The sequence below is a fragment of the Equus quagga genome, chromosome 7 (assembly GCF_021613505.1).
Source record: "Equus quagga isolate Etosha38 chromosome 7, UCLA_HA_Equagga_1.0, whole genome shotgun sequence".
Lineage (NCBI taxonomy): Eukaryota > Metazoa > Chordata > Mammalia > Perissodactyla > Equidae > Equus > Equus quagga.
Genome location: NC_060273.1, coordinates 114,466,912 through 114,494,887, shown reverse-complemented (window position 1 = coordinate 114,494,887; position 27,976 = coordinate 114,466,912). Strand labels below are relative to the sequence as shown.

The window sequence follows — 27,976 nt, the reverse complement described above, 5'->3', positions numbered from 1 at the left end:
TATGTACAGTTTATACAGACCACCTAATAAAAGACATCAATTTAGAATGACTATAAAGTTGTAATTTGTGATTTTATTTATTTAGTAACTTGTCCCTTCATTCAAAATAATTTATCTACAGTAAAAAAAAAAGTAGCTTTGCAATATGTCCTAGATATCTGAATTAGTATGTCTAAATTTATTCTGCAAACTATGAAAATAACTTTCCAGTTAACACTTTTTTATACTAATCCATTTGAAATTGAGCAGAAAACAACTTTTAGGAGATATTTACTCCAACCACAGCTCCCATTCCTAGACTCACAATGTCTCTCTTCCCCATCCCAGTCCCTGTTTAGAAAGGTTCCCAAGTTAGCATTCTTCATTTCTTCTCTAAAAATAGAAAACTTGAATTGCCTGTCATCTGAAACAGTGAGGAACTGTTTCCAATTAAAGATTCTGTTTCCATGAACCCTAATAATTTTGTATACTTGCTCAATTATATCTAAAGAACTGCATTCTGCCTAAACCAAACTTTCCTAAAATTCCTAAATTTACCTCCCTAAAGCCTTACGTCAAGTGGATTAATTTAGATGAGTAAATACAACAGACAAAATAACCTGGATAATAGCTCTCTGATGCTTAATTTGGAGAATTAACCTGTTGAAACTTCTGGCTTAGAAAGTCATTAGGAGATGAGGAATAACAGTCATAACCTTGCACAGGCCAAAGCCACTCGGAGGCCACTTGTTAAGCATCAAGCACCTTCCTATCCAAGCACAGGAATGGCAAGGCAGTTTTATGTGAGAAATTAAAGGCATTTTCTTTCCAGAGAGAATAGGCGTGATCATCAGAAACTTCTTCCCAATTAGTCAACACATGCCAACATATTTCCAAAGAGCAGCTACAATTTAAAGCCACAAGCCCTACTTCTGATAAGAGTGGAAGGTGTAAAAGACCAAACAAGTATCCTTCTACTAGAGGATAAAAGCTCAGCCAGATGCCTACTGCTGGCAGCTGTTACTGTGCTGATGGGGGAGCCCTGGTCCGGCCTGAGCCAGGAGGAGGGGCACTGAGGACACATTCATTCGTGGGAGGCTTAACTGAACATGCGAGAGGATCCTGTAGTAAGTACCAACAGTGTGTACGATCACCCTAAGGATCCCTCATTTCTTTTTCTTCAGTCTCTTCCCACTTTTCACCCATCTTGGAGTAACAGTTTTACCCCAATTCCTGCTTTTCCAAGCCCCTTTAAAAAGTGTTTCCGTGGCTGAAGTGACAGTGATGCCTGGGGGCAGGAGATGGTTGAGTCAGAAACAAGGCAGTGTCAGCTTATTTCTTCCTCCCTCCCTGTACGGCACTGCTTCTACTACCAGCTTTTCAATAGAAAAGGAATCCTAGGATTAACTCAGTTTACCTGGCTCCACACTCAGAAAGGTGGAGGGACTTGGAAAAGTCGTCTTTCCTTTCCCTTCTCTGTCTCTGTATATACTGACCAGACCCATTAATTGGCATGCACAGAGATGGAAAAAGATAGTAATGATATTAATAGGTAACAGAAGTAGTTAGGAGCAAAGAAAGGCATTGAGTTCGGTACCTTCGACTATGAAATAAAATAAAATAAAATAAAAAATCAAGAACTAAGAGGTGAGTTAGGAGAGAAAGAATTTTTGATTTCCTGTCTCCTGGAAGACATGGGTATATAAATGTGGGAGCTTTTGGAGTCAAAGCAGTCCAACCTTAATCCCAAGCATGTAAACACTAAAGTGTAGGTGGCAGAGATGAAGGTAGGAAAACAAACAGCACTCCCTTCCTGGGCCCCAGCCGTCATGCAGATCAGTGAGCCCAGGGAGCCTCTCTGTCACCTAACTCTCCCTGGGTACTATCCCTTCCTTGTGTGGGCCTCCTCACCCACCTCTTCCCTGCCAAGTGTACAGCGTCTGTCAATCTGGCTATAATCAACTACGGTTTGCCTGTTGTTCCCCCAAGGTGGCTGGCTGACCTACTGTCCCCAGAGATGCCTCTTCCCATCCTCTGTGTGTCAGCCTTTCTCTGCTCCCTGGGTCTGTTTCCCAGAAAGTTGGCCTCCTCTGCTGGCTTCTTCCTCTCTGGCCTCTGTGTTTTTTCCTCTTTACATTCCCTGACCTACCTTCTTCCCACTGTCATTCCTTCCCACAACCTCCCCTTGGAACAGGCAGGCTTATCTCTCCATCTTGCAGCGCTGAGTTCCTCTCCAGTGCCCTCTGCCTGCCTATCTGGCTTCCCCCATATGGGCCTCCCACTCCATGCTGGCGTTTGCTCTCTTCCCCGCAGGTGCACCTGTCTGGGAGTATTTACTGATACACACACTTTTCTATTTCTTATATCTCCTTCCATTCCTATTGCTGGGTGTACACTGACCTCCCAGCATACATGAGACTCTTTTTCCCTGGGATTTCATGGTATGCAGGAAGGTGTCTTTCTCCCTGTGTATGCAGTCCTCCCTCTCCTCCCAAATCTGAGTGTTTCTTACCATATGCTTCTCTGGTGGGTAACATATGTGTCCTGGAGTGTACATCCATGTGTCCACTCAATTCTGTGAGTGGCCCCCTGTGAGCATGCTCACCTCCATGAGAGCCTGCTGTTTACATGTACATTATCATGTGAGTTCATGTACTTCCCAAGCTGTGCCTCCTCCTGTGTGCACACATATGCAGGGGGTTTCTCTGAACTGAGTCTCCCTTGGGGCATGTCTCCCTTGCCCCAGGTTCACACGCCCTTAGTGAACCAGGGTTCACACCTCTCCTGTGGCTCTGCCTCCAACTCTGTCTCTTCCTTTTATGCATTTAAAGTGCCTGGCACTAGTGGGAGCTCAACAGATGTTAATTCTTTTCTCCACTTTTATCTGAATAACTATGTGAGTCTGTATCTGGGTATCCCTCTGGCCCTCTGTGTCTGTTTTATGAGATCAGTTAATTGGAGCATGTTTCCTCGGTATGGACTGGGCGATTTGTCAGGATGCCCCATGGGTTCTATCTCCCTCCAACCCTCTCTCCTTTCAGCGTAAATGTTACCCGTCCTCATATGGTATATATCCCTCTCCTTCTGCAATGTGTCCACTCCTGTCTCCCTCATCCACACACCGCACTGCATGTCCATAAACGGCTTCCTCATGCACCCGGGTTGCGGCGTCTCCTCTGTGCGCCTCTCTCTCCTTTTTTCAACGTGAAAATGCGTTCCTGCGTTTGTACTCCAATTGTGGTGCATGTGAGTCCGTACGACCCTTCGCTGCACTCGAGCTGTGTCCCCCTAGGTCTCTCGCCGGAAGGCGGTGCGGGGCAAGCAACGGGAGTCTCTGGCCGGGACGCAGTGTGTTCTCCCCCTTACTCCACGTCTCCCTATGTCTCCCTATCCGTAAGTTCGCCCGAGACGCGGCGCGTCTTTCGGGTACGAGGAGCCTCTGTGAATCTCTCTCCTCCGTAACCAATGTCTTGTTGCCGGTGAGCGCTGGGTGTGTGTGGCTCCTCGGTACGCGGTGCTGCTGCGTCTCTGGGAACACGAAGCGCCTGTGTCCCAGAGTCCCTGGGATTGCAAGGTGTGTCCTCTTCCCCCCTCGTACACGGAGCGCCTGTGTCCCAGCTTTTGCGAGTACACGGTGTGCCTGCCCCATATGCGGAGTGCCTGTGTCCCCAAGTCCCTGCGAGTATAAGGTGTGCCCCACTTCCAGACGCGGAGCGCTGGTGTCCCTGTCTTTACGGGTCCACGGTGACTATATGTTACCCCCCCCAACACAGAAGGCTTGTATCCGCAGGTCCTCCCGGGTGCGTTACCCTGTCGCCGCGCGCGCCCCCCGCCCCCGCCGTGGAGAGCGTGGTCATCTCACTTGTCGCCCGTGTGCCTCTCCCTCACTGGCACAGAAAAAGCCAGGAAACCCGCGGGCGCCGTCGGAAAGCCCCGCAGCGGCAGCGCAGCCGAGCCAGGGCTGCGGCTGCCTCGGCCCCACCGCCAGGGGCCGCCCGCCCGCCCGCCTCCCAACGTCCGGGCGCCCGGCCGGCTCGGGACCGCGGCGTCAGCGACCCTGCCCGGCCCTGCCCAGCTCGGAGCCGCGGGCGCTGACGGCAGCGGCAGCGAGCCACGGCTCCACCGGCCCCCCGCCGGGTGCCCGGGACCCAGGGAGGCGCGGCCGGGCGGCGAGGGGAACCCTCTCCCTCCCCGAGCCCGGCTGGTCGGCCCCCTCACCTTGTGGCTCTGGTAGGTCTCGAGCGCTCGGATAGCCGTCTCGGTGAGCTTCACATGCAGTACGGTGATGTTGTCCTGCCCCAGCCGTCCGCACGACAGCCCATAGCGCTGCTCCTCCCGCAGGCCCGCCGCCCCCCCTGCCGCCATCTTAAACTCCCCGGGGTGCCGCCGCCGACGCCGCTCCGGCTCTAGCCTCCACTGCGGCCGCGGCTGCTCGGGCTTCTGCAGCCGCCGCCACAGCTACGGCCATCCCGCTGCTGACGTACTGTCATATACTGCGCGCAGCCAGACCTCGGGCTGCCACCGCCGCCACCCGCCCCACCCTCCGGCCCCGCGCCCCGCCCCGGGCTCTTCTCATTGGCCCCGTTCCCTCCCAGCACCGCCCTCATTGGCCGCCTTTCACTCTCACGGAGGCGGGGCCCAAAGTCGCTGGAGTTTTGCTCCCGGGACGGGACGTCCGAGAGGTGAGAGGCTGACGTCGAGGTGACGCGCCAACTTAATCGCATCTGACGTCACGTCTGGTCGTCTTGGATCGCTGGCTGCGATTGGCCAGCCTTGCCTGGGGGATCCCCTGCTAATTGGGTATCCAGGTTGCCTGTTCTGACTACCTGGAGTCTGAGCCCCGGCGCTGTGGGGGGTAGTAGTGGAGAGTCGGGAGAGTAGGGGAGAGCCTCTTCCTGCGCTGGTGGTCCTCAGAGAGGAGGACCCCCGCCTCACATGTGTGGCCAAGTAAGGACTTCATCCCCCGACGGCTGCAGAAGCTTGTGGAGCTGAGTGTGTGCGTGTGAGGGAAGACGCAGTAGGTGGAGTCACTGGAGAGCTTCTCCTCAAAACTCAGTTTAGCGCTGTTGTGGAGCAGATGGAATGGAGGAGGACCTTTTTCTTCGTCCTTTCGCCTTAAACTTGACATTAGAGAGTCGACCCTGGGCTTTCGGAGTTGTACTGGATTGTGTGGAGCATCTTAAGTTCCACACCAAGCCTAAGGCTGAAACGCCTTTGGTGGGCATAGTATTATAGAGAATTGAACTTCAAGGTCTTGCCCACGCCATGCCCGCTTGTGATCCCAGAGGAACATATTCCGTTCCACTGGGGTTCGCCAGAGGGGCAGGGTTGTGCCTTTGTATAGGACGTGGAGAGGCACTCTTGGTTGGCGTGGTATCTCCTTTCAAAGGACCGTAGAAGAGTAGAACTGGCCTTGACCTAAATTAAAAGAGACATCGCCACTCTCGTTCTCCGGCTCTGTTTGAGGTCTGTCCATTTTATTTCACAGGGATGTGGGAAAAACCTAGCAAGGGTTTAAGCTACTGAGCGGCGGAGATGCCGGTGTGCGGAGGCCGGGCATGCTTTCCGTTCCTCGCGATGCTCCGTGTGTAGGCGTGGCTAGAGGAGGGCGCCTAATCAAAAGCCCTCTTCAGGCTGTGTGTGCATAGATTGACAGATGGGCTTCGCGTCAGAGAGGAGGAATTAACTGGGCGATGAGAAACGTCAGATAAAAACAAACCATTGAAAGGCTTGGAGCTGCTGAAAGGCTGTTTAAAAATATTACTTTTTTCTGTTTTTTGAAGTTTGAGACCCTTGTTGTTCCCCTCAGGTTGGAAAACCTTGTGGTGTTTTACAGGGATTCCCCGGAAAAAATTATAGGCATTTAGTCAGTATTCCGCATCCTTTTTCATTGGATGGGGCTATGATTTTCCAGAAAGGTCCAGGTGGGAGTTTTTCATGATTCATCGTCCGTGCGCTTGCATAAATCCCTTCCCCAGCCTAGAGGTACACTACCTCTTGATTCAGACCCTCAAGCCTTTTATGGGTGTAATGTGAGTTACAGAACTAATTCTCCTTCCATAGAGTATGGGTTAAGTGAAAACACTCGTATTAAGTGTTGTTCCATCGCAGGAGAGCGTTTTTAAAATTGACTTAATTTCAATCCACTAGAATTGGCTAGCTGTTAAAACATGATTAACACTTGTTAATTTAGTTTCGAGTGTTAATTATCTTAAAGATAATTGACTAGAGAAACTAAGGCAATCACAAAAAAATTAAAAAAATAATTTTGTACTTGAATTATTCTTTTCTTGTGTTTGCTTTGCTTTGATGGGGAAGAACTGACCACGTATCTAAAGGCTTAATTATTCGGGAGGTGTGTGTGTGGGGAAGTTTGACCAAAACAAGTAAAACCTGTATCCCACTGCTTTTCCGGTGAAGGTGGGTAAATCCCCGCCCACGTGGTATCTTAATTTGGCCTCTTGTTACTCAGAACTTCTGATGACATCCAAGGGGTGGGGGAGTAGCAAGGGTGGTTTTCACTGTAGTTTTCAAATGGCTGACCTCCGGCCCTTTACTAGTAATTGATTTTCTTTTTTTAATTGTGGTAGGAAAATTTTTCTCATGCCCTATTTTCATGGGTAAAATAATCTTTCAGTGGATAATATATTATTGTAGTGAGTTATTGTTTGTGTCTTTCCCCTTTTGAGCTTTTTGGCTATGGAAGGAAGCAGTGACCATGTACAAAATAATATGGTAATCTAATAGTGGGTCTCTTCATTGCATAGTACACATTATGCCTGCCTGAATCAGATGAGCAAGTTGTGATGCTGATAAGTGTAATTCATTTTGAAGAGGCTGATGAAAGCTGCTCTTTGGGAAGTTTGCCATTTTATAGATATTTTCTGTATCATTATTCGGTTTAAATAATTAGCAAGTAATTATTGAATGCGAATTAAGTGTAAAGTGTTGTGGGGGATTTAAAAATTAAACGGTATAATCTCTTATTTAAAGGAATTTTCTGTTTAAATATGGCCAATGAACCAACACTCAAAGCAGAGCAATTAGAGAATTAAATGCTAATTTGGGGGGTGGTAGTGATAAGCTCAAAAATTCAGAGAAAGGAGAAGTCTAGAGAGGTTTTGTGGAGGTGGTGGAACTTGAATATCTCTTGAGGGCTGAGTAGATTCTAGATAAGTGGGGGTGGTATAGATGGGGAGAGGCCAACTAAAAATTATCTCAGTGATCATTCTAGCTGAACCCATTCATTTTATGAATGAGGAAACTGAAACACCGTTAATTTAAAAGCAACCTGCCTAGCCTATTACAACCAGGAGAGATAGGGTCTGAATCAGCTCTTTTAAGTGTCTATCTAGACACTATATACACTGAGTAGCTATTGTTTGGATTTAATAACTGAGAAGAAATCTGTTTTATATGACAGTTCAGTGCAAGGAAAATGTGAAAAGGAAGTAACCTGATGCAGAGCCCGCTCTATTTCTGATGCCTTGTGTACAGTGCAGGCAGAGGACGTGTGAACGTCAAGGCCTTCACTGGCCTTCAAATGCCGGGCCACCCCTCAATCCTGCTTGCCATATATTTAATGACCATTTCTCACTTCTCCTTTGGAGCTGAGCTCACCAATTCAGATGACTTCAGGGACCATTGGGTACTCAAAATGAGTGAAGCAGGCCAAATACAATGCCACATGGACTGAAGGTGCTGGACTGTGGTGAACTTGGGGTATTTAAAGGGCTCAGTGGTTTCCTGGTCCAGCTGACTGTTGCCAGGTGAACATGTTGGGGCCCAGTGTTGTCCAGTCTTCTAATTTTTCAAGAAAAACTGGAAATCGCAGATTTTTACGTAGGCTTTCTGACTTTGATTGGTTGGCACCTAACTAAGATTTTCAGTAAACATTTTGTGGACATTAAATAAGTCTTTGGGCCTGAGTTAACCCACAGCTTTCTAGTTTTCAACCTCTGTTTTAGTGATTTCCAGTGCAGAAAGCCATTATCTTATACCTGTCTTACTAGTTTTGTGATTTATTTCTTAAAGCCACCTGTAAAAAAGTTCCTACTAATGTCTTAATACAAGACAACGTCTTCTGTTATGAAGAGAACACAGAAACTTACAGAGTTATAGCAGAGAAACTCTCTGGAAGAAGAATTTCCAAGGGGAATTCTTTCCTCTTGGAATTCCCTCTCCTTAAAGCCTCCTGCCCCTATGGTGTTTGACCCCGCATCATTACACAGCTCTCCTTTCAAGACTTTGCCCAGTCCTGTGCAAAAATCTCCTCCTTTCCTCAGAGACAACTGAAGTAGGAGCTTGGTGATTTTGAGAGAACGTCACTAAATATTTTTAGAGAATAAAAGTGAAATACTTACAGGAAGGACATAAGTATTTGTTGCCTAAACACGGATTTTAAGCTGAACAATTATTGTATCATGTGTGATTATTTTTTATTCCATTTAAGTGTAAGAAATGTCACATTGCGTTATTTTTTGTCATCATTATTGACAAATCAGGCTCTGAGTTCCCCATCTCACTGTGCGGTAGTACAATAAATCCACAGGTCTGGGAAAGGTCCCAGAATGTATGGGGAGGGCTCTCTGGTCTGTTTCCATCACTGCTGGTATCCAATAGAAGCTCAAGAATTTCCCTTTAGGAAGGGTTTGGGATTGGGTGCAGTCTGGGTGGAAGGAACCTAGGGGATCTGAATTGAAACTGGGTTCATGTAGAAAACATACTAATTTTATTTAGATTGTATATTTATTTGGCAATGGGTTTGGGAGTGGCACTGATGGGAATTGTGAGAAGAGAGGCTGAAACTCTTCCTAGCTACTACTTGGCACCAAAACATTTATGATGATGGTCTACCTCATTTCCTGAGAGGTATAGCTCCTCTGGGAACTTTGCTGAGACTGGCAGCATTGGGGTATCAAGTCCAACCTTCCTCTCCAGATGTGCACTTTTGGGGAGCTGAAAGGACAGTGGACTTGGGCTGTGCCTGTCCTGGGATTGGCAGCCTCTGCCCCTTCCCAATCTTGTGGAAGGTTAGCCCAGCTCTAGACTTCCACCTCTGTGTTTGCTTAGTCTCCAAAGTTCTTTCCTCCTCCTAGGACAGTCTGATTCTTTCAAAAATTGTGATCTGGGAGTAAGGAAAGTGCTCCCCACCTCCCTGATATCCTTTTCTCCAGTTCCAATCCTTTCTTAATTTTTGGTGGGGCTGAGTAGAAGGCTAGGTGAGCAGGACTCTCTCTCATTCATTCAGATATATGGAAAACACAACTCTAGCTTCCTAAGACTCAGATACTCAATCTTCACTAGCATTTTTCTGGCCTTCTTTCCTTCTCTGTTCCTTGTGTTTCTCCAGTTGAAAATTTGTCTCTAGGAAGTTGTGTGTCCTTTGTAAGCAAAAAGACTCAGGTTCAATTCTCCTGCACACCAAGAAAACTCCCTTCTGTACTGATTGAGAAAAATGTTCTATCCATGGAATTGCATGATATAGTGGCCAAAGTGTCTCTTTCTCTCACATGATAATTGTTTCTCTGGTTTTTCAGCATAGTGCAAAGTGCCTGAAAGCTGTCAGATAAGCACTGAGAATGAGAAGGTAGTAAAGAGTGACCTCACAACTCTTACTGTTTCTGTGCTGTTTTGTATTGAAAAGGAGCATGTGTATTTCTGAATAAACTGAGAAGGTAGGAAGACTAGAGGGGGCAAAATGCCTGTTCAACTTTTCAGTTTCAAACATGCTAATAGTGGGCGAAATACCGTCAACATCAAGAACAATATTGATAATTAATAATAGCTTATTCTTAGGTGGGCCCTGGTGGCCTAGTGGTTAAGTTCAGCACACTCCACTTTGGTGGCCTGGGTTCAGTTCCTGGGTGTGGCAACAGATGTTAGCTCAGGGAGACTCTTCCTCAGCAAAAATAAATAAATAATAATAATAGCTTACTCTTGATGGGGCTTTGCAGTTTAAAAGCAATTGTTACATTGTCTTTTTGAATTTTCTCTCTACCCTGTGAGGTAGCCGTTGTTTTATATTCATTTTACCTTTGAGGTAACTGAGGCTTAGAGAGGCTGTGTTTCACCCAGTCAGTAAGTGACAGAGCCTGGTCAGAACCTAAGATTTCCTTTTCCAAATCTAACACTTCTGTCTGTGAACATGACTCTAAAGTTTGAGGAATTATACTGAATATGTCAAGTTGTCTCAGTAAAATTAATAAAGAGGAACTGGTTGATTCTACCTTTTTGGGCAGCTTGGGAGTTGGTTTTGTTGTTGGTATTGAAAGCAAGGCTTAAGTCATTTGAATCACTCCCTCTATGCAAACAGCAAATATCCTATTAAATAGTAAGAAGGCAAATAAAATGATCTATTCAGCTTTGGTTTATTATAGCTAGCGTATTGACTTTAGTGAGATTTATGAAAGCTAATTCTCTTTTTATGTGTGGCATAGATAATTTGTGATATGTTAGAACTCTTGGTATAACAAGCACAGTGCATAGGTGCCCATTTGAAAATGTTCGTGTTATAATTTTAAATTATAAGGATTTACAGTTTACATCTTTGCTATTATTGTGTCTTGTTCATATCTATGATTTATTTGATAATGAATCATTGGTCAAAAGCACAATCTCCAGTGGTATCACTTGTTCCCATGGGAAAATAGCACTTACTTTATAATGTGGTTTCCAGAACATATTATGGCAAAAAGTAGAGAATAAATACATCACACATGTGAACACAGAAGACTTTTCTGTTTCTACTCAGAGAATTAGAATTGCAGGCTTCCTGATCCCATTTTGTTTTCAATCAGCCTTTTATTCAAGCATCGTATTTATCTTCTTTGAGCTTTTGATGTGTTATGGTGTACTATTTGGGAGCTTTTGCTGTTGCTTTGGATTTTGGAAATTTAAAAGCCAACATGACCCTTATAGGTTAGAATATTTACACAATTAGAAACATGGCAGTATAGCCTAATAAGGGATGTAAGATATGAGGATAAGAGATATTAGATGAGAAATGCCATACAGGCGCTAATTCATTGATTTAGGAGTTCTGGATTTCTAGAACATATTCAGCTCAGAGCATTGGGGAAAACTTCGTAGAAGAGTTAGCATTGGAATATCAAAGGTTTGTAGCTGTGATAATGGGAGTCTTGAAACATTCTAAGTGTAGGAATCTTATAAGCAGTGGTTTGTTATCGTGAGGTGTTTTGAGGGAAAGATAATGATCTGGCTTACCTGGCATAGGGGGCACGTGAAGGTGGTTATGACAGATGGGGCCAGAAAGATGGGTTGGAGACAGATTGTGAAGAGAGCTTTCAGTATTGGTTAAGGACTATGGAGTTTTATCTGTGAACAGTGGGGAACTTTTGGAGTCTTCTGACCAGAAAGTAGCATAATCTCACCCATATGTTAGGACTGTCCAGGTGATAGCAGTATGAGCAATGGATTGGCATGGAGGGATACTGGAAAAAGGAAGCTGAATTAGGAGGCAAAACGTAATAAGGCCTGTGCGAGGGTCTTCATAATGGGAATGAAGAAGAGGAGGAGGATGTGAAAGGCTCTGTGAAGGTAGACTTGACTAATTTTGGCAGCTTTATTTGGGTACGAGAGGTGAGTGAGCATGAGGAACCGAAAATAACTACTAGCTTCAAGTTTGGTTTATTAGAAGATAGTATTGATATGAAAAGAAATAAGGAAATCAGGAGTAGGAGCTGGTTTAGGTTAGAGGTAGTGGTAGAATATATGAATGAAAATGTTTGGCAGTCTTTTGGAAATGTGAGTCTTGGGCCTCAGAGTCCATCCCATTGAGATAATAGTAGTTGTGGAACTGGACAGGTTTTCTGAGGGAGGTTATGAGGAAAGAGGAAGAGAAGAGAAAGAACTGGGAGGTGTTCCCAATCCATGCCCTCCGTAAAGGCTGTACACCTCCTTCCCATTTAGAATCACGGCTATGGTGGGCCACACTACTCACAGGGGGTATCTGTGTTTGTGTGTCCCTGTATATATTTCCAAGATTTTCCCAAAAGTGACATCATGCTCAGTCACTTGCATTCAGTTGTGTGTTTTGGAGTGGGAGAAGAGGGGAGTGGAATTAACGCTGCTCCTTAGGCATTGCACTTATTCAGTGCACACCCACGGAGAGGTGTTGACTTGCATACCTCATCCATTGGGTGTGTTATGACAGAAAGTAGGTATTGTAGGCAGTAATGGGGTGCCTGAAGACACCTTATTCTGAATTGTGCGAGGAACAAGAGATTATTGAGAAGAGAGAAAGCAGGGAGACCAATGATCAGAGGAGGCTCTGTATCATTTAGAAGTTTGAAAGAGGGTACTATCAGTGGAAATAATGAACGGTGTGGAGCTGTTCTTCAATAACTGGTTATGTGCAAAAAGCATTTAAGAGTAAGAGATCATTGCTACTGGTAGTAGTCACATACTTACTGAGTAAAGTTTGCTGGGTGTACATTGAATATTGTCTATCCTAAATGCATCGAAAGTTCAGTTCAATGATAGGGAATATTAACAACTGGAAAAGGAAAAGAATACATTTGTCTCCAAGGGCTGTTATTGTTACTCAGAGCAGTAATGCTGCCTTCAAATTGTTATAGCAAATTAATTTTAACAATGACTAATCAACAGATATGTGTTTGGTAATCTGTAATTTGATTTTGGAAGCAGGGCCATTAACTGAGAATAAGGAGAACTGCTTGTCTGTTTCTGATTCGGTCCCTCTAATCCTTGACTTGAATAAATCACTTCTCTTACGTGTAAAACGATTTGAGGCGATTTAAATACTCTAGTTATTTGAATTGTGATATTTCTCTTCAATATTTTTCAACTGAGCCAACATAAAAAATATAAAAAGTATAAAGTATGATTTGATTTACCTGCAAAAAAGTATTAGTCTCATATTGCTGTATAAATGTATCAAATCAAAATGTTGTACACCTTAAACTTACACAATGTTATATGTCAATTATGTCTCAATTAAAAGAAAAGAGTATTATCCTCTAACAGGGATATTTATAGTCATTGAAAACAACAGTTCAGAATGTTAATGATCTATTGTGACTCTGACCCCTGGTGAAAAAATGGTCCTGGAGTCAGCAGATTGTATTAAACTTCAATAGTATAGAAAGCCAAGCAGCATGATTTAGCTTTGTCCAATGTTGACAAATCTTGTATTTTGCATGGAGGAATAGCTCTGTCCTATGTAGACTTTGGTTTGGTCAGTGTCTTTGCTTCAATTTTAGTTTCCTGAATCTTTATGGAAAAATGTTTCTATCTTGTGGTTTTAAAATTAACCTGTTTTTTACATACTCGTTCTAAGCATATAGGTTTGAATAGATTGATTGAATGTTATTTTTGAATATTTTCCAAAACGGAACTATGGCGTTGGAAATTTACTTTAAATATAGAGAATTCAAAAGCATTTTTTGGTTTGCAGTGACAATTATTCCAGAAAGTGTACTGTAAAATTAAGTATTAGCTCAGAATAAACTATTTAAAATTTATTTTTAGTTTGCATACAGTAAAATTTACTCTTTTTGTTTTATACATTTGACACACAGAACAGTTTTATCGACCCCCAGAAACTCCCTTGTGCTGTTCCTTTGTAGTCAGACTGTCTGCCTCCGACTCTTAACCCCTAGCAACCACTGATCTGTTCTCCATCCCTATAGTTCTGCTTTTCCAGAATGCCATATAAATGGAATTATACAGCATGTAACCTTTTCAGACTGGTTTCTTCCACTTAGCATGATGCATTTGAGATTCATCCATGTTGTTGCATGTATCTGTAGTTTGTTCCTTTTTATTGTTGAATAGTATTTCATTGTGTGGATGCTCCACAGTTTCTTTAGTCACCAGTTGAAGGACATTTGCATTATGTCCAATTTTTGGTGACTCTGAATAAAGCTGCTATAAACATTCACACATGGTTTTTGTGTGAACATAAGTCTTCATCTCTATTGGGCAAATACCTAAGAGTAGGATTAACTGCATATAGTAAGTGTATATTTAATTTTATAATTAACTGCCAAACTCTTTACAAAGTGGCTGTACCATTTTTCATTTGAGAGTTCATTTTCTCATTGTGCTTTTAATTTGAATTTCCCTAATGACCAGTGATATAGAGTATCTTTTCATGTGCTTGTTTGCCATCCTTGTATCTTCGTTTTTTAAGTGTCTTTTCAGATCTTTTGTTCATTTTTAAAATTGGGTTGTTTGTTTTGATATTGTTGAGGTTTGAAAATTCTTTATATAATCTGGATACAAATTTTTTGTCAGATATGTGATTTGTAAATATTTTCCCCCAGTCTGTAGCTTGTTTTGTAATTCTCTTAATGTGTCTTTTGCAGAGCAAACTGTGTCATTTTATAGAGCAAAAAAAGTTTTTAATTTTGATGAAGTCCAATTTATCCATTTTTTGTGGACAGTGCTTTTGGTGTTATATCTAAGGACTCTCTGCTGAGCTCAAAGTCACAAAACTTTTCCTGTATGTTTTCCCTAAATCTTTTATAGTTTTATATTTACATTTAAGTCTGTTGTTTATTTTGAGTTAATCTCCATATAAAGTGTGAGGTATGTGACTAGGTTCATTTTTTTGCTTATAGATTTGCACCATTTGTTAAAAAGACAGTCTTTTCTCCATTGACTTGCCTTTGCACCTACGTCAAAAATCAATTGACCATAATATTTATGTGGATCTATTTCTGGACTCTCTATTCTTTATTGACCCATGTGTCTATCCTTTTGCCAATACCACACATTGACATGATTATTGTAGCTTTATAGTAAAATTAAATTTAAACATCTCTGCTAGAAAGAAACAAGTTTTCTGTAGGACTCTAGTCAATTTCCTTTTCAATCTTCTTATCCAAGCAAAATGAATTATTTCTCAACAATTTTAATGTCTTCCATCTTCATTCAGTTTATATATTGATTATAAACATGGGCTATAGCCATACTTCTTATGTGTCTTCCCTGGATAGAAAAAGACCCCTGTGGACTGTAGCATTTAAGTAGAGCTTTCTCTGCATCACAGTCAAAATGCAAAAATTTGCAAAAGAATACTAAGCCACTATCTGCTGAAGTTCCCTTGATGGTCTTCCCCTCCTCTTACAGGCCCCCCCACCACCCAGCCCGAGCTGCTTGGGTTGTGGTGACACCCTACCACCCATTGACAACCAGCTTCCTGTCTGGTGGAGTGGTGGTTGGTGAAAAGCAGCTGTTATAATTCATCCCATTTAAGATTTCTGCCTTTTGAGAAGTGACGCTAATAGAGCCAGGCTGAATGGTGTCTGATTGGGAGAATTTTATTTCTGAAAGACGTTTGATTTCTAGTGCCTCAGCAATAGAACTTTTTATTCTTTAACAGGTACATTCTGATTTCCAGTTTCTGTGTGAGCTCAGTTAGATAGATAAATGTTGTTTTCATCAAGTGTTTGTATTGGCTGTTATTTCTTCCTGAAAAAAACAAACAAGCATGGAAATTTCTGTAAAAAAGGTTGTTGTGTTACCAATTCTTTAATAGTTTTACAAGCTTTCAGGCTTCTGATATTCGCCAAAAGGCAAAAAATTCTCTGCTCAAGATATGACCTGTATGTTTTGGATTTGGTGAAAGAAGTTTCCAGTGCCTGTGGAGATAGTGTCACATCCCTTGAGGACATGGCCTTTCTCTGGGACTGCTGAAGCCAATTTCATCGCCATTTTTTTTCCGGTCATTTTGTTAGCTCAGATAGACTTACGAATATTATTTAAAGCAGAATATTTGTTAGGAGGTTGAAGAAGTTTGCAATCATATGGACAAGTTTTTGTGCCAGTCAGTAAATACCTTGAAAAGAACAATATAAGAAAAATAAATTATAAAACGCTGGTAAGAGAAAAGCATACTGATTTTTATTAGTTACCCCAAATTAACATCGTCCTTACTTTAGAGAAGATGAGAGAGCATGACGATGAAGGAGAAAGATAGTGATTAAGTTCAGGACATACCGATCCTGGAACCAGCCGTGTGCATGGGGGAGAGAGGAGCCTGTTGCCAGCAGCCTTGTACAGGATGGGCCAGATTTCTATAGAGATGCTGTATAGTCTTTGCTACATGCTGAATCATGCCTCTAAATATGAGAAAGTCAAACCGTGGCTGGAATTTTTCTAATACTAAGAAGTGCTGGTTTCCTATAGCCAACTAAAGCTGTGTTAGAAGTTCAACATTTTATAACATTTGGTAGTAACAAGTGATTTTTAGCTTTGGATTGGTGATACCTTAGGGCAGAAGTTCTCAGACTTTAAAGTACATAAGAATCCCCTGGGGAACTTGTTAAAATTTAGGTCCCTGGGCTCCAGCCCTCAAAGGTTTGGATTTAGCAGATCTGAGGAGTGGCTAAGAATCTGCATTTTAACAACAACCTCACTCCGTTTAGCACTCTGAGTCATCTCTCAAGAAGTTGCAAAATCCTCCTAACAAAAACTATTGTCCCTCAACTGAATTTTTAAAATACTATTTCACTTAGTACAAGTAGGTGTTATGAAACCTAACGATGATTGAGCTTCGGAGTTCCAAAGAGGTTAGCAGTAACTAGTTAAGATCCCCCAGGTGTGAACTAAGATATAACATGCAGTGAGCAGTATGCGGAGACTTAAGTTAGATTTCTTTCAATTAGAAGTTATTAGTTACACAATTTCCATTTCCAGGTCATCTGCGCATCCACAGATGGTATTAGATAAGGGAGGTAGACCAGGCATAAATACCTAGGGAATTTCATGAGGTTCTTTATAATCATTTATTGCCTGCTGTGCTGTTAATGATGTTACTCAGGATCCCATTAGGTTAGCTGTGAATATAGTAATTGGTCCCTTCTCAAAAGCCAGGGGGTGTCAAATCCTGTGGCTCCACCCCATTCTGGTCCTGTTGGAGACAAGATAGAAATTGTTGCCTGTGATCTTCAAGGACACTTTCCTTTCTGGGGACAAGGCACATGTGCTCCAAAGTAGATTTCTTAAAACACAGCAAGAGTCCCTAGAGAGTTCTCCTCTAATTCAGGCAGGCACTTATGACCTACTTTTAAAAGTAATTTGAAAAGCCTATCAAACACAAGCAATCAAAATCTAGGTTCTCCATCAGGTATTCTGTAGTCTTAGCACTGAATTGTTTCTATCTTCCCACATCAACAGCTTAAATATATTTTGGACAGGGTTTTTCCCTCTCTTTGTTGATACTTAGGTAAGATGGAACATTTCTAGTTTCTGGACTCAAAGCAACTGCACAAATGAATACGATATGATATAAATTGGTTCTCCCTGTACATAACAAAGGGAAGGAAATTTGCTGACCTGGTGTTCAAAGTTCTGCAGCTTGCAGAATTAGAATACCCAAGCCAGAGGTTATTTCTTCCCCTTGGAAGACCTATGCTTTTGTTCTTCTATGTACCTGATGAAACTTTTCAAGGGAAAACTTTGACAAGGCCAAGAGATTCATAGAAATTTCCAGAGTTGGAACATCGAATCCCATCTCTTACCTAATTTTTGAATCTCATTTTGCTTCTACTTTAACTCTCCCACTTAATTGACAGCTTCTTACGGGAGAGGTTTCTATCTTACTCATATACATTTTTAATCACCATGAGATTACATTAATAATCAAATGCACCTTCTTGAGCAAGAAGGCTTCATTTTGTGTGGTTGGCCTAAATATTTGTGAATTTGATCATTAAGTTGGTAGGTGTCTTTTGTCATTCCCTATTTTCCAGTTGCATGGGTTTGGCTGCCACATCTCCTCAATTCAGATCCTTGCCCTGTCACCCACTAGTTTTGTGACTCTGGACAAGTTACTTAACCTTTCTGTGCCTCAGTTTTGTTTTCTGTAAATGATAGCATGATCCTGAGCACCACCAGCCAGACTGTGTTGTCTTAATTTTAACCGTTTCAGGATGTCTTGTGCAAGATTCCTGTCATCTCCCCTATTTGCACTGCTGCCTTTAGTTCTTCCTAAAATCAGTCTGCATTTTCTGCATTTACTCATTTCTGGTTATATCTTGTCCAATAGAATTCTGCAGTATCAAGAATTGTATGGCAGCACTCAAGGCTCTAAGAAGATGGTTTGAAGGATTGTGAGATTGTTTAGCAAAATACGGGCTATGTTACAGCCTGGTGTGATCCTGGACCTGCCACTTAGTTCAATTTACCTCGATAAGCCTCAATTCCTTACAAGTAAAATAGAGATGATGATAGTACCTATGTCAGAAGGTGTCTTATTAAATGATTTAACACATGTAAAAGCACTCAGAATGATGACTAGTACATAAAATAGATACCATGCCCAAGCCCCACCCCAAGATTCTGATTTAATCTAGGGTGGGGCTCACGCATCTGTGTATGTAAGAAGCTCCCTAGGTGACTCTAATGTCGAGTGAGGATTGAGAACCACTGAACTAGATGATTCTCAAAGTCTACCCTAATTAGCAGTGGTATGGGCTTTCGTGCTTATGCTTCCTGTCCTTTCATTTTATAGTTTAAGTTCTGTCCAGAAAGTACTATGGGAAGACAGAAGTTATTTGAAAGCTGTTGAAAGAAGGACAGATTAACAGTTACAATTATTTAGTATGTACTTACTGGATATACTTTATTATGATAGCTTCCCCATGATTCTAAGTCAAGCAATTTTTCAATTAAAAATAATAAGGAGTTTTAGGCTGCTTCAACTCACTGTCTGGAAATCACTGGTTAAAAAAAAGCCTTCATGATTCAGTTAAAAAAGTCAGTATATGTATGCTCATGTAGAACAGAAGTTAAATTAATTGGGTGTTTGGTGTCTGGTATGTTGTAACGAATTGGATTATCATGTGGTGACTTAATTGGGCTATTGAATGAATTAACACCCCTTAAAATGTGGGAAATTCACACTTAGTTTCATCATTCCTGTCAGTGAACTGGTGGCAGTATCCAAAAGATCAAAGTACATTTCTGAAAAAAATCCAAGTAGTTCTCATTAAAGAATAATGAGTATCAAGAGGCATTAGGGCCCTATCTGGTAATGCTTCGAATGTCTCCTGTAATATTCACTGCAGGCAAACTGGGGAAATACAGAGAAATAGAAAGAAGAAAACTAAAAATCACCTGTAATTCCATACTCTAAAACAATGATTACTAAAAACTTTATATACCAGCTCCTCCCAGCCACAATTACATACATTAATGAGATTAACATTGGGGTCATACTACAGAAAAAATTTTGCATTTATCTTATTGAAGTCACTGAGAGCACGTTGCAAGACAAAATAACTTTTAAGCTTTTGTTTTCTTCTCAGTTATACATGAGAGATGCTAAATAATAATATTATAAATTCAAGATAAAGGATGTAAGTAAAAGAAAGATTGACAATACCCAGGGCAGCCAAGACAATGAAGAATAAATAATGTGTTATTTCTGAATATCACTTTTTTATTCATCAATAAATTACAGTCACATGTCGCTTATCGATGGGGATATGTTCTGAGAAATGAGTCACTGGGCAATTTCGTTGTGCGAACATCACAGAATATACTTACAGAAACCTAGAGGGTATAGCCTACTATACACCTAGGCTATTTGGTACTAATTTTATGGGACCGCTGTCGTATATGCAGTCCATCGCTGACTGAAATGTCGTTATGCAGCACATGACTATTTATGAGGAAGAGCTGAAAAATGCAGAGATTTAAAATTATTTATGGAAAAAGTACAGGATCTCAAAAATGCTTCAGAGAGAATTGGTTGAAGTTCACTAGTGATCTTTTAGGGAGTGGCTCAATGAGTACTTATTTTATGAATGAATTAAGGAAGAACTAAACATATTGGAATATAAATATAGTCCCTAAAACCTTAAATCTTTTCTCTCTTCCCAGACTTATTCCAAAATCCCAGTTTTTTCCACTATATTCTGCCACTTAGGAATTTTAATTTTTAAAAGTGAGAGAAGAGTTACTGCTGATTATATCTTCTTTTTTTAAAAAATGTAGAAAATATGGAAGCACACCTGGGTACCTGTAGGTATAGACACAAAGAATTGGGAGATCTGTGCTTACAATTCTTGGTGCTGGCTTATATTTTCCATGGTGGAAAGTCTCCCTTCAGAGGGACAAGCAAACCTTATGTTGCTGAAGGATTCCTGTAGCCATCTTGTAATGAAGGCTGCCTTTGGTACCCGTTGGAGTTCACCATTAGGCCCATGAACTTGCCATACAGGTCCTGGAAGTCTATCTTTTGATTCCCAAAGGCCTCTGCAGCACTGACTATGTAATTTGCCAGGCCAAGTATAAAATGAAAATGTGGAGAGCCTTGTTCAAAAAGCAAAGAAGTTAAAATATAAAACTGTTTTCCTTTCTTCTACAGTCTTTCTCTTGTCAACTTAAAAATAAAATTTGCCTGTTATTTTGTCCTCAGAATGAGTTTATTGCCCAAAGAATTGTAATTTGGGATGTACCAGCTATGGTGAACCATAGACAAATCCAGAAAACAAAGAAGGGGAGCTTGCTTTTATAGAGCAAAAAGGGGAGTAGGGAGAGGCTTTTCTAAAGGAAAGTCCATTGCGGGGAACAACAGTTCAGGGCAGCAACAGCTTCTCATTGGCTGAACGGAGGTATTTCTCATTGGGTGGGGAGAGAAATCTTCCTTCAGTAGTAAAGTAGTTTTACTTCCTGTGGAAGATGCAAGCCTACCAGCTCTTCCTGTTTGGTGTAATTGATAAGGTATGATAGGGCACGAGAGCTCCCCCTACAGCTTTTCCCAATTCTGCTTTAGTTAAGGTTTCTTTTATTAATGTCCATGCTCTCAATCTGAAATGGCATTTTTATTTGCTCTTTAATGTTTCCCATCTTCAGGCATGGGGATGCTTGCCCAGCAAATGCAGATTCTCACATCACTGCATCCTGTGACTAAGCACACATACCACCCACCGGCTGCTGGGTTCCTACTTCTACCAGCCACTGGATAGACTCGTGTCTTGGCAGGAGGCAGAGAAGTCATGCCAGGCCTCTCCCCTTTCCCTGGGCCTACTGCCTGTGGGAACCCACAGTGGATGGGGTACCTCCGAGGGTAGTGCAACCTCCGTGCTGGAACATGCTTGGTACCTGGATTGGAGGTGGGTAGGAGGCTCTTTTCCACCCATCAGTTGCCTGTGAACACCGCATGGCGCTGCCATTCTGGGACAGGAATGGCTGCCACTATGCCTTGTCCTGGGATGTCTCAAGGAGCAACACAACCCTTCTGTCTGTGTCCATAGCGCTGTTGGGGCTGGAGGTCAGCAGCAGTAGCTGAGTGAGGACCAGGAGGAGGACGGTGAGGGGTCCCAAAGTTCCAGGGCAGCTGAGAACCCCTACCAGCGAGGCAGGGAAGTGGGCAGGTGGGTAAACTGAGGCTCCAGCTCCTGGTGCATGCTCTGTGATCTCATAGGACTTCACTTATAAAACACAAAGGCATAGATAAAATTATTAAGAATTTGAAGACAGAGTATTAAACCTCATGGAGGAGGAAAGTCTTTCTGGCCAGTACCCTGTGTGACTGAACCAGCTGCATACCAATGAAGCAGGCCCTGGGCCTCTGGAATAACCTTTCTGACACTGAAATGAAGGAATTTTTTTGAAAGGACAATAAATACTTGAATATCATTTTTATTTCTTGTACAGCAATACTTCTAAACTTTAATGTGCATATGAATCATCTAAGATTCTTGTTAAAATGCAGAATTCTAATTTAGTAGGTCTGGAGTGGGGCCTGAGATTCTGTATTTCTAACAAGTTCCCAGCTGATGCCAAAGCTGGTGTGGGAACCACCCTTCCACACCTCCCCTACCCCCACACCCCTTAAAAACATTTTATTTCGAAGTAATTATAGATCACAAAAAATTGCAAAAATAGTACATAGACTTTCATGTACCCTTCACCCAACTTGCAATGGTGACATTTTATATGTAATACAATTCACTAACTAATATGACTGTAATATAATATCAAAACCAGGAAATTGATATTGATACAACACTGTTACCTAGACTACAGACCCGATTCCATTTTCAGCATTTTTTACTTGCATATATGTGTGTGTGTGTATAGTTGTATATAATTTCATCCCGTGTATAGATTTGTGTAACTACCACCACAATCAAGATATGGAACTATTCTCTCACTACAGAGGAACTTCCTCATGCTACCCCTTTAATTCATGTCCCCTAAGGATGTACACGATGCATTGGGAATTCTGAATAATTCATTTAATAACAATACCTACTCTTTCCTCACAGTGAGAATTGTCTCTAGAATGCAGCAAACCATGAGCTTGGCAGTTTGAAGTGCACTAAAGCAATGAGGTGAGAATAAGCTTGGGGGCAAAAATAACCCTGATTCCTGGAGGGAAATATAGTAGCCCTTGTCCAAGTGCCATCTGCTCATCCTGGGGTGCGCCAAAGTCAAATGGAAATTTGGGGGAATCATTTTACTTAACAGAGCCATGATGAAAATAAGAACCAGATACACCTAGCAGATCTCCAGGACTCAGTAGGGAAATTGATAAATATTAATTGATAATGATGAAGTAAGATGTTTGTCATCATAATGTTCAGAGGGCTTGCTAATTGCTTTATCTGTGCATCAGACAGCCTCCAAACTTCACACATAAGACTTGTTATCTAAGAAATGCCCTGTAAAAAGGCAATGTATATCAGAACTTTGGTAAATATGACTCATAATTATCAACCTCTCTTGGGACTATGCCTGCCTATCTTTGTATTTTGGTGGTATCACCTAGTGGTTAAGCACGCTACTCTTATCAGCTGTGTGACTTTGGCCAAGTGACTTAACATCTCTGTCCCGGTTTCCTTATCTGTAAACGGAAGATGGTTATAGGACGTGACTCGTAGGGTTGTTGCACAGGTAAAGCACATAGAACAGCGCCTTGCAGATTGTAAATGCTCAGTGGCAATTAATAGTATCATTAATATTAGGACTGGGCCCTCCTTGGTGCCTTCTACTAACAATTGCTCCATATTTTGCTTCTTTATGTCCAAACTATTGATCTCAACAACTTTTATATTAAGCATGTATAGATTTTTAAGGATAGAGATTCTTTTAACTGTAATCCTTCACTGTACAGACTAAGGTTAAGCTCACAGGCTCTGGGTTCAAGTCCCAGACTAAATATACAGCTTGGATAGGGAACTTCCCTAAGTCGTAGTTTCCTTATCTATAATCAAGGGGTTAGTAACAGTACTGACCTCATAAACTTGTTGTGAGGAGTCAATGAAATCATGTAAGGTGCTTGGCATATAATTAACACTTTATTGATGTTAACTGTTATTTTTTTTTTATTGATTCCTGGTTTTCCCCATAAGTGTAGCTAGCCCACAGAGTTCCAGGGGTACTTGGGAGAAGTGACATTAAACCAAATATAAAAGAGCTTCTCTCCAGCCCAGTGGCTGGTCACACCTTGAGGATAAAGGAGTTGGAGCGCCTAACAAGATTCCCATATGCTGCAGAGACTACTAATTATCCCCCATCCCTATCTTCTTCCTTTTAGTAATTGAACCCTGCCTCTTGCCAGTTTTTAGGAGGGCGCATGGCCAATAGAGCTAGAAATCACATGTTTCCAGGCTGCCTTGTAAATAGCTGTGGCCATGTTTTCTGCCAATGGAATGTGTACAACTTCTGCACTTCCTGACAATTTGCTTGTCTTCTACTTCCTTGCTTTCCCTTTCTCTTTACTGAGAATGTGATAGCCCATTGACGTTGTGGGGGACCAGCTTCTACTCTGTAAGCAAGGCCATACCCTGAGGATTGGCAGAGCAACAAGACAGCTTTAATTTGATTCCCTGGACAACTTTATGGGGCAGAGCTACCTTTTCCACATTGGCCTACCTGCATGGTAGTGGACTGTTGAATAAGAAGGAAGTAAACTTTTATCTTGTTGGTGCCACTATAATTTGGAGTCTCTTGGTTATAGCAGTTTAGATTGTGTCCTAACTAATTGATCAGACCCATCTGCAAAGGTGTTAAATGCTGGGACATACACATTTTAATAAGATCCTCCAGCAACTGTGATGCCAGCAGTCTAGGGACTATACTTTGAAAATACAGCACCAGTGTGCTCTAAAGATGGCTCCCTGCCTCTAAGCAAAATAGAAGTTTTGGAAGGGGGTCTAGAATTTAGAAGATGGGAACATCCCTTGTTAAACTTTCATTGTACTGGAACTGACATTTCTTCAAGAATTCTAAAATAATTAACATGCCACCTCATTTTACATTAGCAGTAGGGTTACCTTTTAAGTTAAAAAAATTGATTTACGAAAATGAATGCCCAAGATGTTCTTTACAATGTTATTCATAATGCCCCAAAAGAGTGAAAATAATTTGGTTATCAGGCCATTGATTCAGTTCTCAACCATGGAATTAAAAAGATGAGGTGATTCCATATATATTGTCTAAGATGCCCAAGATGTTTGAAGCTAAAAATAAACAAATAAATATTCAAATAATAGAAGCCGTACACAAAAGAATACATATGATAATACTCTACTTAAAACCAAAATAGGAAAAGTTATAGTGCTTAATGATGTGTGCTTAGGCAGTAAAATTCAAAAGAAGAACAAGGAATTGATGACTCTAAAAGTCAGGATAGTGGAACCTTTAAAGAGGGAGGGTGGGGGTGGGAGTGATTAGGAGGAGTCAGGAGGAGGGCTTCCAGGGTGCTGGCAATGCTTTACTTTTCACTCTGGGTGGTGATTGAAGGGGGTTCACTTTGTTGTTTTGGACACTTATCTATGTGTATACAGATTAGATTTCACAATAAAAACCATATTTCATAACTGCATTAAGCATGTATATATTCTCTATATATTCACATATATATTAGGCATATAAATGTATATATATTTATGTGTGTGTATTTGTATATTCCTGTGTGTTCATAAACAGTTTCACAAAGGATACATACACACAAAAAGAAAGAACTATAGGCATTTGTTATTACCTTTGGATAGTGGGAATGCCGAGTAGGGAAAATTTCTCTTTGCCTTTTACCATAATTTGTGTTTTCTCCATAATCATGTGTTGCTTTGTTTTAAAATATCCCCTCAAATGTTGATGTGAATATAGATTATTCCATTTTTACATGCCTCTGTATTTGAATTTTCTTCATAATCACGTGTTACTTTAAAAATATTTTCTCAAAATTTGCATATGTATACATATGTGTATATGTATGTGTATATTGTGTATAGATATTTACATATGCTTGCAGAATTCTGGGATGATACTTGTAAAACTCTTAACAGTGGTAACTTCTTAGGGGTGCACCTGAGGATAATGCAGTAAGTGAGAGGAGACCTTTCACTTTTTAGTTAATATACTTCTGATACATTTGAATATTTTCTTTTACATTAAACATGTACTACCTTTAAATTTACAGCACATGCCTAAGGTGGGATATAGTGTACAGTATTTCAGCGTATTTTGTTTGATAGGCAGAATATACTTGGAGGGATAGAAAAACGTCTACTTGAAAATGTGTCCGATTTGGGGAGAAGGCTGATCTACTGGAAAAGATACCCTAGAATACAAACCTATACCCCTGCCCCAAAACACACATGTCAAAGCTTCTGATAATGGGCTGTTCTGATGGAATCTTTGAAATTAAACCAAGGCAGGAATGTTCAAAACCAAGCACAGGTCCTCGCCTATGGAAGTTATTCAAGACCTATTTTTTATTTTATTTTTTTTACTTTTCTTCTTCTTCTTCCCCAAATCCCCCCACTACATAGTTGTATATTTTAGTTGTAGGTCCTTCTGGTTGTGTAGTGTGGGATGCCGCCCCAGCATGGCCTGATGGGCAGTGCTAGGTCTGCACCCAGGATTGGAACCCACGAAACCCTGGGCTGCCGAAGTGCAGTGCGCGAACTTAACCACTCAGCCACAGGGCTGGCCCCCTCAAGAGTTATTTGTTGAATTTATTGGAAAACAGTACAGTGTTTAAAGTGATAGTTCACCTATTAAAATTTCACTGCTTGTTGATGCTTTATGTTTTGTAATATGTTAGGTACTTTTTTAGTGAGAGTGTTGAGAGGTACAGAACATGATTGATAGGATGCAAGTGGGTGATTTAGTCTTCTTTTTAAGAGCATAGGATACTTTTCAAATTGTTAATTAACAGTGATACTATATCCTAATTGTGCTGTGAAGCTCAGGGTAAATGATCTAAAATTCAATAGGAATGACTCAGCCAGACAAGAAAAATTCACTTGAAGACTAAATATATTATAGGGAAACAGCACTAGTCTTAATCAAAGCTCTGATACTGAAACTCTATGAGTAATCTAAGTAGGTTCAATACTTCGTTGCTGATAATTAGATATTTGCCAACAAATGATAATCAATAATAATGTTTTGTTGGCAGCAGAGGCAATCAGGCATATAAATACAGAAGTGAGCTACTTGCCGAAACAGAACGTTTCTGGGATAATGTCTAGCACTGGTATGAAACTGTGTTGCTTAGAACAGTAGGAATTATCCACATGTGGCTACTGAGCACTTGAAATGTTGCTAGTCTGAATTGAGATGTCTTGTGTCAAATGCACAGTAGATTTTGAAGACTTAGTTTGACAGATGGAAGGAAAACAATATTAAAATATTCATAGTATTTTATTATGATTACATATTGAAATGATAATATTTCGAATATATTGAGATGAAAAAAGTATTGCGAAAATTAACTTCACTTGTTTCTTTTTATTTTTTTAATTAAAAAATTTAAAATTATCAATGTGGCTCACATTTGTAGCTCACTTACGTTTCTGTTAGACAGTGCCGGTATAGAAGGTTTGAATTAGAAATGAACCAAGAATCTGCATTTTCACCTCCCTTGCTTTCCAGACAGGAAAAAGAATTCCATGGGAGTCAGTGCTTTGCTCAAAGGCACAAACATGGTTGGGAAGAAGTGAGGAGTAGAGCTTCCATCTTTTGATTCTGTCTTCTGTTTTCTAGCTTACACACCTGCCTCCTCATGGAAGATTCGAGGCCAGAAAAACAGACTTCATTAGGACACTTACAAATCGGAGACAGTATTTCTTTAAACTTTTAAGAACTAGACTATGATTAAAAAAAAAATTCTAGGCATTTGGAATAGGATTGAGAGTAGATAGGGGTTAGAAGACTTTAAGTTTCTGTTTTACATACCTCAGTGTTATTTTTAAACCTTGGGCATGTGTTACTATTAAGTAAGAGAAAAAAAGGCCTGAGGTGGGGGTGGGGGGCGTGCAGCAGACAGATAAGATTCAAAAGAAACCATGGCTAGAAATTTGAGTCTTGGAAATATGTAAGTGGCTTCTTCTTCCATTATCTTCTTTCACATCTCTAAACACCCTTAGCTAACTCTTTCTACTTTGTTTGGGGTGTTTTACTTTTTACATTGCTAAAGCAAAATCTACTGGTGCAAACTAATTTTTGGTGCAGCTGTAGTAACTCGAAAAACTCATGTTTCCCCTGCTTTTGTAAGCAGCAGGCCATAAGAATGATTGGTGATTTCGTTTCAAGAGAATTTAAGTCCTGCTTTCTGAAGGGCGCTTGCCAGCAGACTAGATGCTTCTATTTGAAGCCATTTGCTACAGTCATCCTCCAGATACTTTGCTCATGGCTTTTAGAGCTGTTACTTCTAAAGGAAGCTTCTTAGAACACAAGTTCATTTAGCTTCAGAACATACACAGCCTCCTTACTGGAGCAGCTGTGCTGAGTTCCTGAATGGAGAGATGATTTCCACAGGGCATTTTATAGCCACACACCATTCCTAAGGATAATCTAAAACACAAATTATTTTTATTTTTACTCGTTTATTGTCGGAGAGAAAGACATACTTGGCCAGTCTGAGGGGTAATGTTTACAGCAGCATTTTCTATTTTTGTGGCAGTTTCCTTCAAGCTCTTGCATTGTTGACTTTCTTTCTCACCCCAGAACCATTTAGTGGTCTCCTAAGCCAAGACAATGTTGC

At 41.2% G+C, this 27,976-nt stretch overlaps 1 protein-coding gene and 1 long non-coding RNA gene across 3 annotated transcripts in view; one reads left to right on the top strand and one right to left on the bottom strand.

Moving 5' to 3' along the window:
- The window catches only part of ELL2 (elongation factor for RNA polymerase II 2), a 73,732-nt gene extending 69,224 nt beyond the window's left edge, over nucleotides 1–4,508 (bottom strand). The window contains exon 1 of the mRNA XM_046668301.1: nucleotides 4,198–4,508. Coding sequence (XP_046524257.1) covers nucleotides 4,198–4,344 — 147 coding nt within the window. The 5' untranslated portion in view covers nucleotides 4,345–4,508. The remainder of the gene's footprint in view (nucleotides 1–4,197) is intronic.
- A 304-nt stretch (nucleotides 4,509–4,812) lies between these two features.
- The window catches only part of LOC124242793 (uncharacterized), a 118,523-nt gene continuing 95,359 nt past the window's right edge, over nucleotides 4,813–27,976 (top strand). For both annotated transcript variants that reach the window (XR_006889503.1, XR_006889502.1), the window contains exons 1-2: nucleotides 4,813–4,926; nucleotides 22,248–22,313. This is a non-coding gene — a long non-coding RNA (uncharacterized LOC124242793). The remainder of the gene's footprint in view (nucleotides 4,927–22,247; nucleotides 22,314–27,976) is intronic.